Below are 13968 nucleotides of genomic sequence, written 5' to 3' on the forward strand. Positions count from 1 at the left end.
CATACCGCGTCCTTCTGGGCCAAGCGGGGGCCACCAGAAGTACTGACTTCCTTTCCTGCCTGATCCTGCGAAGAAGTCGCGGCAGTAGCAGAATAGGCGGGAATGCATAAATCAGTGAGAACCGATGCCACGGAATCACCAACGCATCCGTCCCACATGCAAGAGGATCCCCAACCTGACAGACTGGCATCTGTTGTTACCACCGTCCAGGTAACCGGCAGAAAGGATTTCCCCTTCTGCAGGTTTTCAGGAATGAGCCACCAATTGAGGCTCTGACGCACCGCATGACACAGGTGCATCGGAAAGTCTAATGCCTGACCCCGCTTGTTCCAGGCTGACAGAATACTGTGTTGCAGCAGTCTTGAATGAAACTGAGCATAAGTCACTGCTTCGAATGAAGACACCATCTTCCCTAGCAGCCTCATACAAAGGCGGACAGAAGGAACCTTCTTGGTCCTGACTGCCAGAATCAGCTCCCTTAAAGCAGTGATCTTTGCCTGAGGTAGAAATACTTTCTCCTGACTTGTATCTATGATCAGACCTAAATACTCCAGTCTTCTTACTGGTTTTAGGAAAGATTTTTCTAGGTTGAGGATCCAACCTAGGTGTTCCAGATACTTGACTGTGGTTCTCAAGTTCCCGTTCAAGGAGGCTACCGACCGGTCTATCAGTAGCAAGTCGTCTAGGTATGCTATGACAGCTATACCCTGAGCCCTTAATATGGCCAGAGGAGGGGCCAAGACCTTTGTGAACACTCGAGGTGCAGTGGCTATCCCAAAAGGCAGAGCCACAAACTGGAAATGGCGCCCTCCTATCTCGAAGCGCAGAAACTTCTGATGAGCAGGAAAAATGGGCACATGCAGATATGCATCTCTGATGTCTATCGATGCCAGAAATTCTCCTCCCTGTAGGGTGGAGACTACTGTCCGAATTGATTCCATGCAGAAGGACTGAATCCTTAGGAATCGGTTCAGATCCCTTAAATCCAGAATGGGTCTGACAACCCCATTTGGTTTTTGGACCGTAAAAAGGTTGGAATAGAAGCCCAATCCCTGGTTCTTTGCGGGAACCATCATAATGAACTCCTGCGACAAAAGTCGCTGTAACGCTAGAAGGAGCGACTGCTTCTTCTCTGGGGACACCTGATCTGAGGAACCGAGGAGAGGGAAATTCCTGGAACTCCAACTTGTACCCTAAGGTTACTATGGAGATTACCCATCTGTCCTGGAAGTCCTCCTGCCAGAGCTCTGAGAACTGTCGCAGTCTTCCCCCCACTCGAGCGAGCGGGGGCGCCCCTTCATGAAGAGGTCTTAGTGTTTTGCCTAGTAGGCTTCTTCCCCCAGGGCTTCTTTTGTTCCTGGGGTTGACTCTTGTTTCTGAACCCAGACGGAGGAGGCCGTCGAGACTGCCTGGAGGCTGAAGCCCCTGGCGCTGGGGAAAGAGTCAGTTTGAAAGAGGGACGCTTATTCTTCTTCTTGACAGGTAAGAGAGTACTTTTCCCACCAGAGATCTTCTGGATATAGTCATCCAAGACCTCTCAAAACAACCTTGCACCACGAAATGGAAACCCAGCCAGCAGCTTCTTACATGGTGCTTCGGCTGACTAATTTTTCAACCATAGGATTCTACGTATATGCACCAACCCCAGTGAAAGACGAGAGGTTTGCACTATAGAATCTCTGATGGCGTCAACAACGTAACATAAGGCCACAGGAAGGTTAGCCAACCCCTGGGCCTGCTGTTCAGGTAATGCTTTGATGACCTGCTTAACATGGTCTCTTAAGTATTGACAGACTCCAATCGCTGCAACTGCAGGTTGAGCCACTGAACCTGCCAAGGAGAAAACATCCTTCAATAGGGATTCCATCTTTTTATCTACAGGATCCCTGAGCATCTGAACATTGTCTACAGGAAAAGTCAGACTATTAGTTACGGAGGAAATGGCGGCATCAATGGCCAGTATTCCCCACATTTTTATAAACTTTTCTTCCATCGGATAAAGTGTTGAAAACTTTTTCGGCGGAAAAAAATGTTTATCTGGGTGATCCCACTCAGAATAAATGAGCTTTTCAAGTAAATTATGAACAGGAAAAGCATGCGCTGTTTGAGAAGGCTTCAGTGACCCCAAAGAGGGTTCTTTAACTGATTCAGATACGGGCAACTTAAATGTGGAGCGGACCAATCCAGTAAGGATCTGCACTAAGACTTTCTCCTCCTGGGAAGTCGCAGAGGGTCCCTCTCCACCTGATTCCTCAGAAGAGGGAATTATCTGTCCCATTCTGATCCTCTGAAAGGGATTCGTCTCCTTTATCCCAGAGCACCTCTTCCTGAGGGTCTTGGGAAACAGAGGAAGGCCTAGTACGTTTTCTTCCACCGAGTTAAGATGTAATCACGGCCATTAATCTCTCCTCTAAACCACTAATGGTTGAGGAAAAAACCTCCTGTGTAATGTATACAGGGGCTGAAGTGCCGGAGGCAGGTATAGCCCCTGACCCCAATGGCTCCCTCTGGCTAGCTGTCCCTGGCCCCTCAGGGGGGGAGGATGCTGCAGAAAGGGGGTCCTCAGAACCCGAACGAGATCTCCTAGAGTCTCTGGTTCTTGGGGTGTTTGAACCTCTTCTACCCATAGTGCAAAGCAACAAGGTGGAGTTATCACAAAATGAACACTGACTGCTGAGCGATGTAGTCCGGCTAAAAGCCCTGCTACCAAATGCCCAGTCTGGTGTTACCTTAGTAAATGCTGCCTAGGAGAATGCCTGTATCCCACCTTACATGCGACCTGTCAGCTATGTGTCCCTCATGAAGGCTGTGTGCACCTGTACAGAGTGCTTTAAATAGCCTGCAGCTGGCCTGAGTGGGCGTCTAAGCACCTGTGCTGACACCCCGCCCCCCTCTCTACCGCCCCCTCCTCCTCGAATTTTGAAAAAAAAACGAGCGCTTCCCGCACTGGCCGACCCTCCAGAAACAATATGGAGGAAGGCTGGGGGAGGGGGAGGAAGGAGAGAGGCCGGTAGTGATGTGCCTGTAAATGGCGGCGGCGGTGGTGCTCGAGCGGTGTACAACCGCTTTACAGACACCTGTGGCCTCCTCCTAGCCTGGGGGGAACATTTGTGAAGGAGAAATCCCCCCATCCCATCCTACCTGGAGCCGGCCGGAGACGCTGTGCAGCATGAGAACACTGAGACCGACATCAGCATGACAAGGTATGTGCTCTTGGCAGCCCCCGGTGGTCACAATAGGCATAGCATGCATTTACCTTAAAGGAGAAAACCTACTAGAATTAAAAAATTCTGTGGAATCTCCTCTTACCTTATCCAGCCGCAGGGTTCTATTATACAGACCCAATCTTCACCTCTCATGGTGGGCTCCGTTTGAAAAAAAACGTCAGAGACTGGGGCCCCCTATGAATAGGGAGATCCACAGTTCTGGGCCTGTAAAGCACCTGGCTAGAAAAACCATTTTCTAATATGCGGGGTCCAGCTCTCTAAAAAGAGAAGCGTTACAGGTAAAACCTCGTTTCTTCAGACACAAGGCCCGGGTACCATCCAATTTGGCCACAAAAGGACACTTTGAATGGATCCGGTTTGCCTGGCTTGCCCCAGTATAGGATATAGGATAATCCCCTTGGAGTTCAGCACAGGACATCTTTACACGTCCATCACCTAAGACACTGGCGTAAAAACTGAGGTATCCCTGCAAGGGGAGGGATTATATAGGGGGTTGAACTTTCTGATAGGGTGTGCCAGTGTCCAATCACCAGTGATACCTATATAACCCATCAGTAATTACTGTGGCTCTGTGTCCCGTGATGTTCGAGAAAGAAAAAGGGCAAAAAATTCATTTGGGTACAGTATTACATGACTAATTGTCATTCAAAGTGTGAGAGCGCTGAAAGCTGAAAATTGGTCTGGTCACGAGGTGGGTTTAAGTGCCCAGTTGTCAAGTGGTTAAATAAATCAAATTGTATGGTTCCTCAAGATTAGTATCTATTATAATATTTTCTCTCTAGGCAGTAGACTTGCAGGAACCTACAATAGTGCATGTCACAACTCTGCCGGGGATGGATTAGAGAAGGTTTGGGAACCCATGAAGACCCGAGCTTGTGGCTATTGTCTTGGGTAGGAAAGTGCAAACAAAGTACTGTTGTTGCATGTAACCGAAAGGATAAGTTCACCTTTCGGAGCAAGTTACACATTACACTCATTTTTAGGTTGTACCGTGTAACATGCTCCAGCACTTTCCCTGTGTTTTATTCTACAAGCAGAGAGAAATACCTTTGGATTCAGCAGAAAAGCACTTCGCTCCTAAATCCTGCTGTAGGCTGACAACATAGCATTTTAGTGGACTGAGTGGTGTCAGCTCTACCCAGTTGTCTTTTGCTAATCAACTCAACTACTTCTGCTTTCAGGCCTCCATAAACATAAAAGGCAAATCATTCTGTAGTCGGTGATAAAGAAATAAGAGATTTGAGAGTGCGCCGGCAGTGCACACAGGACGGCTCTGAATTTCTGGCAAGATCAAAGATCAACACTTTTCCCCCCCCCATCACAGATGTATTTAACAGACAAAAAAGGAAGTGTGTGCACGGGTCCGGCAGGCTCGATGTCCGCTGGCCACCCGTGATCGCTCCAGAGAGGCAGGACGGGGATCTGCCTATGTAAACAAGGCAGATCCCCTTTCTGATGGGGGAAAACTGAGATCGCCTGTTTCTAGTAATCAGGAACAACGATCTGTGTTGTCCCAGTCAGTCCCATCCCTCACACAATTAAAACACACCCAGGGAACACAGTTAAAGGGGTTTGTAAAGGTATACATTTTTTCACCTTAATGCATTCTATGCATCAAGGTGAAAAAACTTTTGAAAATACCGCTGCCCCCAGCCCCCCCGTTTTACTTACCTGACACCTCGAAACTCGGCCGCTCGCTCCCGACCTCCATTCAGTCAATCAGCCTGGTCGCTGATTGGCTATAGTGGATGGATTGAAAGCAGCGCAGCCATTGGCTCGCGCTGCTGTTAATCACAGCCAATGACGCGGCACGCCGGGGGCGGGGCCGAGTGATACAGCGAGCGGCTATAGCCGCTGAGAGAGCTCGCATTAAGGTTGTTAGTTATTGCGGGGAGGAGCTGAGACAGCCGCCGAGGGACCCCAGAAGAGCAGGTTCGGGGCCACTCTGTGCAGAACGAGCTGCACAGTGAAGGTAAGTATAACATGTTTGTTATTTTAAAAAAAAATAAAAATTTACCTTTACAACCCCTTTAAGTTAATTTTTTTTAGCACTGATCACTGTATTGGTTCCCCTGGTCCCCAAAAAGTGTCACTTAGGGTCAGATTTGTCTGCCGCAATGTCGCAGTCCCACTAAAAATTGCACACAATACCAGTAAAAACAATAATAAATAAAAGTCCATAAATATATCCCATAATTTGTAGGCGCTATAACTTTTGCGCAAACCAATCAATATACACTTATTGCGATTTTTTTACCAAAAATATGTAGAAGAGTACATATTGGGCTAAACTGATGACTGAAGAAATTTTTTATTTTTTTTTATTCATTTAGATATGTATTACAGCAGAAAGTCAAAAATATTGTTTTTTTTCTCAAAATTGTCATTCTTTTTTTGTTTATTGCGCAAAAAATAAAAACCGCAGTGATCAAATACCACCAAAAGAAAGAGCTATTTGTGGGGAAAAAAAAGAACATGTTTTTGAGGTACAACGCTGCACGACCACGCAACTGTCAGTTAAAGCAACGTATTTCAAACATTGGCCTGGTCATTAGGGGGGTAAATCCTTTTGAGGTTGAAGTGGTTAAAGAGACCATGTCACCACCCATTCATATTACCGTGAAAAAGTTATGTACATTTGCCACATTTCCTCAGAAGTGCAAGCCAGATGCCGGCACTTCTCTTCTGCTCCCATCCCAAGCCCTGATATTCTCCTGACAGCTTGTAATATCTGCAAGGGCTTTCCTGGCTGACCCCTTACCTTCGCTGATTGAAGGGAAAACCTGTCTGCAGACCATCAACCTGTTGAGGAACTTTTCACTGAATTTGTTTAAATTCAGACTAAAGTTTACCCCATAGTTTTGTCTCAGCTAAGTATGACTATAGTGCTTGAGAAGAGAGACCCAAAATTGATGTTATTGGCTTATTCTTTAACCACCTCAATACTGGACACTTTCACCCCTTTCCTGCCCAGGCCAATTTTCAGCACCGTCACACTTTGAATGTCAATTACTCATGCAACACTGTACCCAAAATACATTTATATCATTGTTTTTTGAGACAGTCTTTTGGTGGTAATCACCATTTTTTTTTTTTTAGCAAAAAATATACCCAGACTGAAATTTTTAAAATAAAAACAAGTTTTTTTGCTTTTGGTTATAAAATTATGCTACACTTATATATATATATATATATCTATATATCTCTCTGAAAATTGATCAATCCTTATGTATGGATCGCCTCTCTCTTCGAGGCCCGAAAACAGGACAGTACAAATACCCCCCAAATGACCCCTTTTTGGAAATTAGACAAGTTGTAATTTTTTGTCACTTTTTTTGAAAAACGAAGAAATTAAGAAGCTTTAATTTTATTTTTTTTAACTTTACATACGTCATCAGAGTAGTAAAGCGTCATATGACTGTTGGGACAGTGATCAGGAACAATAATTCATTTTTACTGTGACCAGAGCAGTACAGTGTTACCACAGTGACACTATACTACTCTGGGGAGAAGTAGAATGGCATCCATTCATCCAGTGTATACAGCGATGATTGGCCACAACTATCACATGGTACAGATGCAGTGTGATTGGCCCTGCCTGTACCATGTGATCAATCACAGAGATCAACAGTGCACAATGAATGGCTATGAATAAAAGCCATTCATTGCGAACAACTGTCATGTGATGTGTCGCAGAAAACACATGGTACTGGCCGGGTACACGTATTTCTCATTCGCTGTGTCTGGTAGAAACAGTGGGTAACAGATCATGTCGCAGCGTGGTGCGATCCTGGGAGCACATAATAGGGCGTCCACCCAAGATGATAGCTCGGCCTTCATTCAATCATAGGTCAGGCAGAAAGAGGTTAATGCATGTAAATATGGCAGCTTCTACCACAGAACATATATAATCCCACAGGTAAAGAATGTGCAGTGTACTCCCTTCAGTTTTTCTATCCATTTAAGGAGATTTAAAGAGCACATAATGTATATTTGTATCAGAATTGAAAGTTCATGCTTTTCCCACTATATGTCAGCAATTCTAGGAGAGTAAGCTAAATTCCCATGAAAGCCAGATAATGATATGGAATAGTCTGCAGCATTCATGTCAGGAAAAAGGGGGAAATGTTCAGGCTTTAGGAATTTTTCCGAGTCAACAGCATGTCAATGTAAAGAGTAATACTGTGCTCACCAAGTCATCACAGGCGATTCTATAGCTAAAATACCTTATTTATCTTGAGTTTCTGTTGAGCCTCTGTCACCATTTCTTGACTGAATCCTTCAAGAAGTTTTTCAGGAGAAAAACATGGCAGATTCTGGCAAAGCTTTGCAAGAACAAAGTCTCGGAGCCTGACAAAGTTTTCTGATGGATCTTCAGCTGGACAAAAGAAAAAAAGAAATTAAACTCTCAAATACTTTTTTTTTTCTTCCAAAACCTCATTATTTCTCTGCCTTGCATTCTGTATACAAATAAAGCAAATATGAATCAGGCTTTAATGTTGCAATCATTGGTACAGGCTTAAAGAGTAACTCCATTTTTGTTGAGAAAAAAAAGCAATCCACGCTGGATGATCAATGTACATTGCATGGATTTTAAAGTGTAACAAAAAGCTATTTTTTTTATTTCTGGATAGATTGGAGAGGGATTAGAACAACTGTCAGTTATTGCTATCTGTTCCCCTGTTAGGGAGATACATCCTCTCTATTTGTTCCGTTTACCATTAGTGAATATAAAAGAAAATCACAAATTTTGGGTTGACATCAAAACACTAACACAGGGGAAATCTTCCAATTGGGACACTAGTTCTGGGGACACACGGGGATTCCCTTACTTTGGAGGGATTTCTTCTCACTTCCTGTTTGGTTATGGGACAGGAAGCCAAGGGAAATCTCCCCAATAGGACACAAATGGCAAAAATGGTCAGGGGGTGTAACGTCCCTTACTCCATTCAAAAAAAAAAAAAAAAAAAAAAAAAAAAGGTTTTGCCTTTAGTTACACTTTAAAGCCAAATTCCACTTTCTCGATAAACTATTTTTAATCCTTATGCTGCTAGTATTAGTGAATACAGTAAAGCATATCAGAGAAGGATTTGGGGATTTTAACCGCTTGCCAACCAGTACAAGCCGATGTACGTTGGCAGAATGGCGCTGGTAGGCAAAAGGGCGTACAGGTATGTCCCCTTTAAGAAGCGGTGTCGCGGGCGCGTGCCCACCATGGGCTTCCATGACCATGGGTCCCGCGGACTCGATGTCCGCCGGGTGCCCGCGATCGTGTCACAGAGAGGAAGAACGGGGAGATGCTTTTGTAAACAAAGTATTTTCCCGTTCTGCCTAGTGACAGGACAGTGATCACAGCTCTCGCTCATCGAGAGCTGTGATCACTGTCCTGTGTGTTGAAGTCTAGCCCCCTCACAGTTAGAATCACTCCCTAGGACACACTTAAACCCTTCACTGCCCCTAGTGGTTAACCCCTTCACTGCCAGTGTCATTTACACAGTAATCAATGCATTTTTATAGCATCGATCGTTGTATAAAAAAAATCGCAGATTGCCGCCATTACTAATAAAAAATTTTTTTAAATAAAAATACCATAAAACTATCCCCTATTTTGTAGACGCTATAAATTTTGCGCAAACCAATCAATATACGCTTATTACGAGTTTTTTTTTTTTTACCAAAAATATGTAGAAGAATACATATCGGCCTAAACTGAGGAAAAAAATAGTTTTTTTTATATATTTTTGGGGTATATTTATTATAACAAAAAGTAAAAAATATTACGTTTTTTTCAAAATTGTCGTTTTGTTTATAGTGCAAAAAATAAAAACCACAGAGGCGATCAAATACCACCAAAAGAAAGCTATTTGTGGGAAAAAAAGAATGTCAATTTTGTTTAGATACGTCGCACGACCGCGCAATTGTCAGTTAAAGCGACGCAGTGCCAAATCACAAAAAATGCTCTGGTCAGGAAGCGGGTAAAATCCTCTGGGGCTGAAGTGGTTAAAGATGCACAAATACAAGAAAGTAAAAAAATATAAATTTATTGAACAACATTAAAAGCAATATAAAGACATGAATATATCCAAAATGACCATACAATACATAGACAGGTGCAAACTGATTGACTCTCTACATGTTTCGCTATACCAATGGCTTCTTCAAGAGAATTATCATCAGGCACTGTACAAATGATCACTAAAGAGTCAAAAAATAGAAAAAGATTTTTAGAGAAAAACAAAGTATATTACAAAATATACAAATATACATTTTAAATTTAATTTCTCGGGTTAGCAAGGATCGAGCGGCAACAAGACTTAGATCAATTAATTACCTATATATTCAATAAGTAAATTTTAAAGATTTTAAAGGCTCCAGAGTCATAGGCATGATTCAATTGGTGTAACCATAGAGAGGGATATATCTGTATAAACAGATGCCCACTAATAGTCCATCTAAGGGGAAAAACAGTGAATAATCAATATCAATGATAAAAATCCATTAATCCAGAAAATAAGGCAGAAAAGCCTACCTGAGGCTAGCAATGTGGATGACAAATTCCAAAGATTCTAAATAATTCTCATTATTCCCTTCTCGGATATTTTATAGGAATTTTATCTACGAGATTAAATTCTCGTTAATCATATTTGTATAGAAATTTTTGTATTTCAAAATTTGTCTGTAATCAACCTGTAACCTGGATTGGCAAGGTTTTCTTGATTGCGCCTCATGCCTGTATAGGTCATTTGCTTTAGTGTTGGATTTGATTTAAATAAAGTTAACAATGGGCCAATGAGTTGTTTTGTCTATTAATAATATATGATGTCTCTCCTACTTTGAGACACTCTAATATACAGTTAGCTGTCTGGTAAATTGATTTATTGGGGATTGGATCCGAATTAAGTGACCATATGCAAGCCCAGGGCGTAATCTTTTGTGGTGTCCGTTCCCTTGGACTCCACTAGATGGCGCCATGCGCCAGTTGCCCATTCAGTGATCTCCATCACAATCTGTGGCCTTCATCATCTAGGGCACGGTTGTGGAGGGCGGTAGTTTAGGCTTTTCCTGATCGTGCCTCCCTCTAGACATTGGTGTCATCAGGACGCCGGTTCCATGTTTCTACGTGGGACGTATGACACCATTAGGGCACCGACATCGGCGTTGTTTACCTCTAACGTCCGACATCTTCGATGCTCAACGTTTGTAACGTCTGGCATAATTTCCTGTACGTGATGTCTGGTGTCTTTCGACGCTATCGTCCTCAACGTTTTTGCCGTAATTTCCAGCACGACCTCGGCATGCGCACTGGCGCAACAAGGCGCCCTCACCCCCATTCGGCGCCAAATTGTCTCCATTGGGGTGGAGGGGGATATTAAAGGATGCCAGCCACAGTTAGTTGTTATGGTCCGGTATAGGAGGGCGAGAAGATATTGTGGTGGTCTTTTCATGGCAGGTAATTAAGCTACTTTGGATGCAATGTTTTACTGGCTCTTATGCTTGATTGATGGGAGATGTATTTGTATTGATTTGGTCATTTGTTCTTGGTTTAAAAGGTGGCCTCTGATGAGTTGGAGCTCTAAGAAAAAAAAACTTTTTTCTCTCCTCCACTCCCCTCTTACATAGTTACATAGTTAGTAAGGTTGAATAAAGACAACAGTCCATCCAGTTCAACCTGAGTGAGTGTGGGTGAGTGTCTACAATTGTCCCTATCCCTGTATATTGTGTCTCATTAAGATGCTCATCTATTATATTATAGATTGCTCATCTATTATATTATATTATTTAAGGTACCCATATAGCACGGTCAATTTTATGCAGCGCATCACACATACTTTGCACACTCACATCGGTCCCTACCCTCAACGAGTCCACAAGCCAAGGTCCCCAACTCATTCATATACTAAGGCCAATTTTGCACAGAAGCCAATTAATCTACCAGCATGTCTTTGGAGTGTGGGAGGAAACCAGAGTACCCAGAAGTAACCCACACAGGCACAGGGAGGACATGCAAACTCCAGGCAGGTAGTGACGTTGGGATTGGGTTGGGATTCGAATCAGCAACCCTTCTTACTGCTAGGCGAGAGTGCTGCCCACTACACCACTGTGCCGCTCTCTTGGTTCCTCCATTTATCCAAAAAGGGAATAATAGGAATTATTTAGAATTTCTGGAATTTGTCATCAACATTGCTAGTCTCAGATAGGCTTTTCTGCTTTATTTTTTGGATTAATGGATTTTTATCCTTGATATTGATTATTCACTGTTTTTCCCCTTAGACAGACTATTAGTGGGCATCTGTTTATACAGCTATATCCCTCTTTATGGTTACACCAATTGATCCATCCCTATGACTCTGGAGCCTTTAAAATCTTTTAAATTTACTTATTGAATATACAGGTAATTAATCTAAGTCTTCCTGTCGCTCAATCCATGCCAACCCGAGAAATTAAATTTAAAATGTATATTTGTATATTTTGTAATATTCTTTGTTTTTCTCTAAAAATCTTTTTCTATTTTTTGACTCTTTAGTGATCATTTGTACAGTGCCCGATAATAAAATCTCCTGAAGAAGCCATTGGTATGGCGAAACATGTAGAGAGTCAGTCAATCAGTCTGCACTTGTATGTATTGTATGATCATTTTGGATATATTCGTGTCTTTATATTGCTTTTAATGTTCTTCAATAAATTTTTTTTTTTTTTTACTTTCTTGTTGCATTTGTGCATCTTTAAAATCCCCAAATAATTCTCTTATATGCTTTGCTTATACAAGGGATGTGGTGCAAAATGACTCTCAGATGATCAGCAAAAAACTCTCTCCTAGTGAATACAATAAGTATATCATAGTTGCTTGTTTTTTTTTTTTTTTTAACCTTTTTTTTTCTTCAGTTGCTGCCTGGTTTCCAGGCCTAGGCAAATGTCATACATTAAAAATGAATTAAAGATTATTTTCTGTTGGTGGTGCTTCGACACAGTGTAGTTCTACTTTAACAAAATGTGTTCCACTTTGTATATTTGTAGAAAAATTCTGAATAGGAGTGACTTTTTCATTATCAGCTGATGCACTTGCAGTGTTCTAATGCGTAAAGCTGCAGGGTCTGCTTCATTAGAAATAACCCTTTGGGAATCTCACCAAATATGAATTTTGTGTTGCAAAGGATGCCCAAAATCTGACTTGTATCTTAGTGCAAACTTCTAGGAAAAATTTGTGAGCCAATCACACAAGCAGGAAATTACTTTTCTGGGGAGGTTCTGTCCACCAACTGCGTAAAGAAAGCCTCCAGGTTGTCATATTGCACTGAATTTTACAGAAAATTACAATGCTTTAGATTGAAAAGAAAAGGTAATTTTTAATAACATTCTATTACAATATGACGTGTGTAGCAACTGTATGTGCAGTATTTTTTTTTTTATTTGCTATTTTTTTCCCCATGAAAGTGGAGATATCTTAAGTCAGTGGTTCTCAACTCCAGTCCTCGGGACCCACCAACAGGCCAAATTTTAAGTATTACCTTGGGGGAGTTGCAGACTAGAATACTGCAATCACTGAGCAGCAAGTGATATCACCTGTGATGTATTTCAGCTATCTTGCAAACCTGGCCTGTTGGTGGGTCCTGAGGACTGGAGTTGAGAACCACTGTCTTAAGTGAATTCTGCGTAAAATACACACACACACCTTATATTATATATATATATTAATATACATACACACAGTACTGTTGTTCTAGACCAGTGATGGCGAACCTTGGCACCCCAGATGTTTTGGAACTACATTTTCCATGATGCTTAACTACACTGCAGAGTGCATGAGCATCATGGGAAATGTAGTTCCAAAACATCTGGGGTGCCAAGGTTCCCCATCACTGTTCTAGACACATCAGACAAAATTGAGAATGCTTTCAAAAATAATAAAATAATTTTGTTTTTATTATCAATTAACCTACAAAGTTCATAAAGAAAAAGTAAACCTAATCAATCGTTAGAGTGTCCACCCTTTTCCTTGAAAAAGGCATCAATCTCTCAGGTACACTTGCGCACAGTGAAAGGTTTTGCAGGCATATGATCTAGAGCATCTTTGAACAATTATGGCAAATGGGTGCGAATGACCAACTAGAGAACATGTGGGTTAAAATACAATAACTGAATCAACAGAATCAGCTGTGCAGGAGGAATGATATTGGGTGGGGAAATTCCATGCTTAACTGAACAGCCAGTGATTACCTGCGGTGATCACGGCTGGATGCACACAAAGTACATCCAACAGGATCACAGCAGGTAATCGCTGGCTGTCACTGTAGTGAATGGGGCCATTGGCTGCACCTAGCTGCTGAGAGTTGGAGGAGGAATCCGCGATTCCAGGCACTACTATTCACATCAGACCTAATCACCAGTGGGAACATAGCCCAACTAAGTTGAGGTCACAGTAGACCTGTAAGCGTTAAAAACATCTTACACAATGCAAAGACTTAGCACAGCAACAAGACATAGTGGTCCCACTGCTTTATCAACATCTCTTACAGGAAGACATTTGAAGCAAGACGGGTGATTTCAGGTGCATTGTCCAAGATCTTCTGCAGACGCACAAAAACAGGCAAAGCCGAGGACCAAATGTACAGTGGTCAGCCAAGAAACTTAGTGTCCCAGATGAAAGATAAACCCGTTTGTAATTGTAAGGGGTCCTGTAGCACTATCAGCTCAGTCTTGGCAGAAACCATTGGGACCCTGGTGCACCCACTAAAAGTCGGGA

At 42.4% G+C, this 13968-nt stretch overlaps 1 protein-coding gene across 2 annotated transcripts in view; it reads right to left on the reverse strand.

Moving 5' to 3' along the window:
* HAT1 (histone acetyltransferase 1) overlaps nucleotides 1-13968 on the reverse strand; it is a 118126-nt gene that overhangs the window by 9247 nt on the left and 94911 nt on the right. For both annotated transcript variants that reach the window (XM_073633894.1, XM_073633895.1), the window contains one exon: nucleotides 7454-7605. In XM_073633894.1, coding sequence (XP_073489995.1) covers nucleotides 7454-7605 — 152 coding nt within the window. The remainder of the gene's footprint in view (nucleotides 1-7453; nucleotides 7606-13968) is intronic.

The sequence above is a fragment of the Aquarana catesbeiana genome, linkage group LG06 (genome assembly GCF_042186555.1).
Source record: "Aquarana catesbeiana isolate 2022-GZ linkage group LG06, ASM4218655v1, whole genome shotgun sequence".
NCBI lineage: Eukaryota > Metazoa > Chordata > Amphibia > Anura > Ranidae > Aquarana > Aquarana catesbeiana.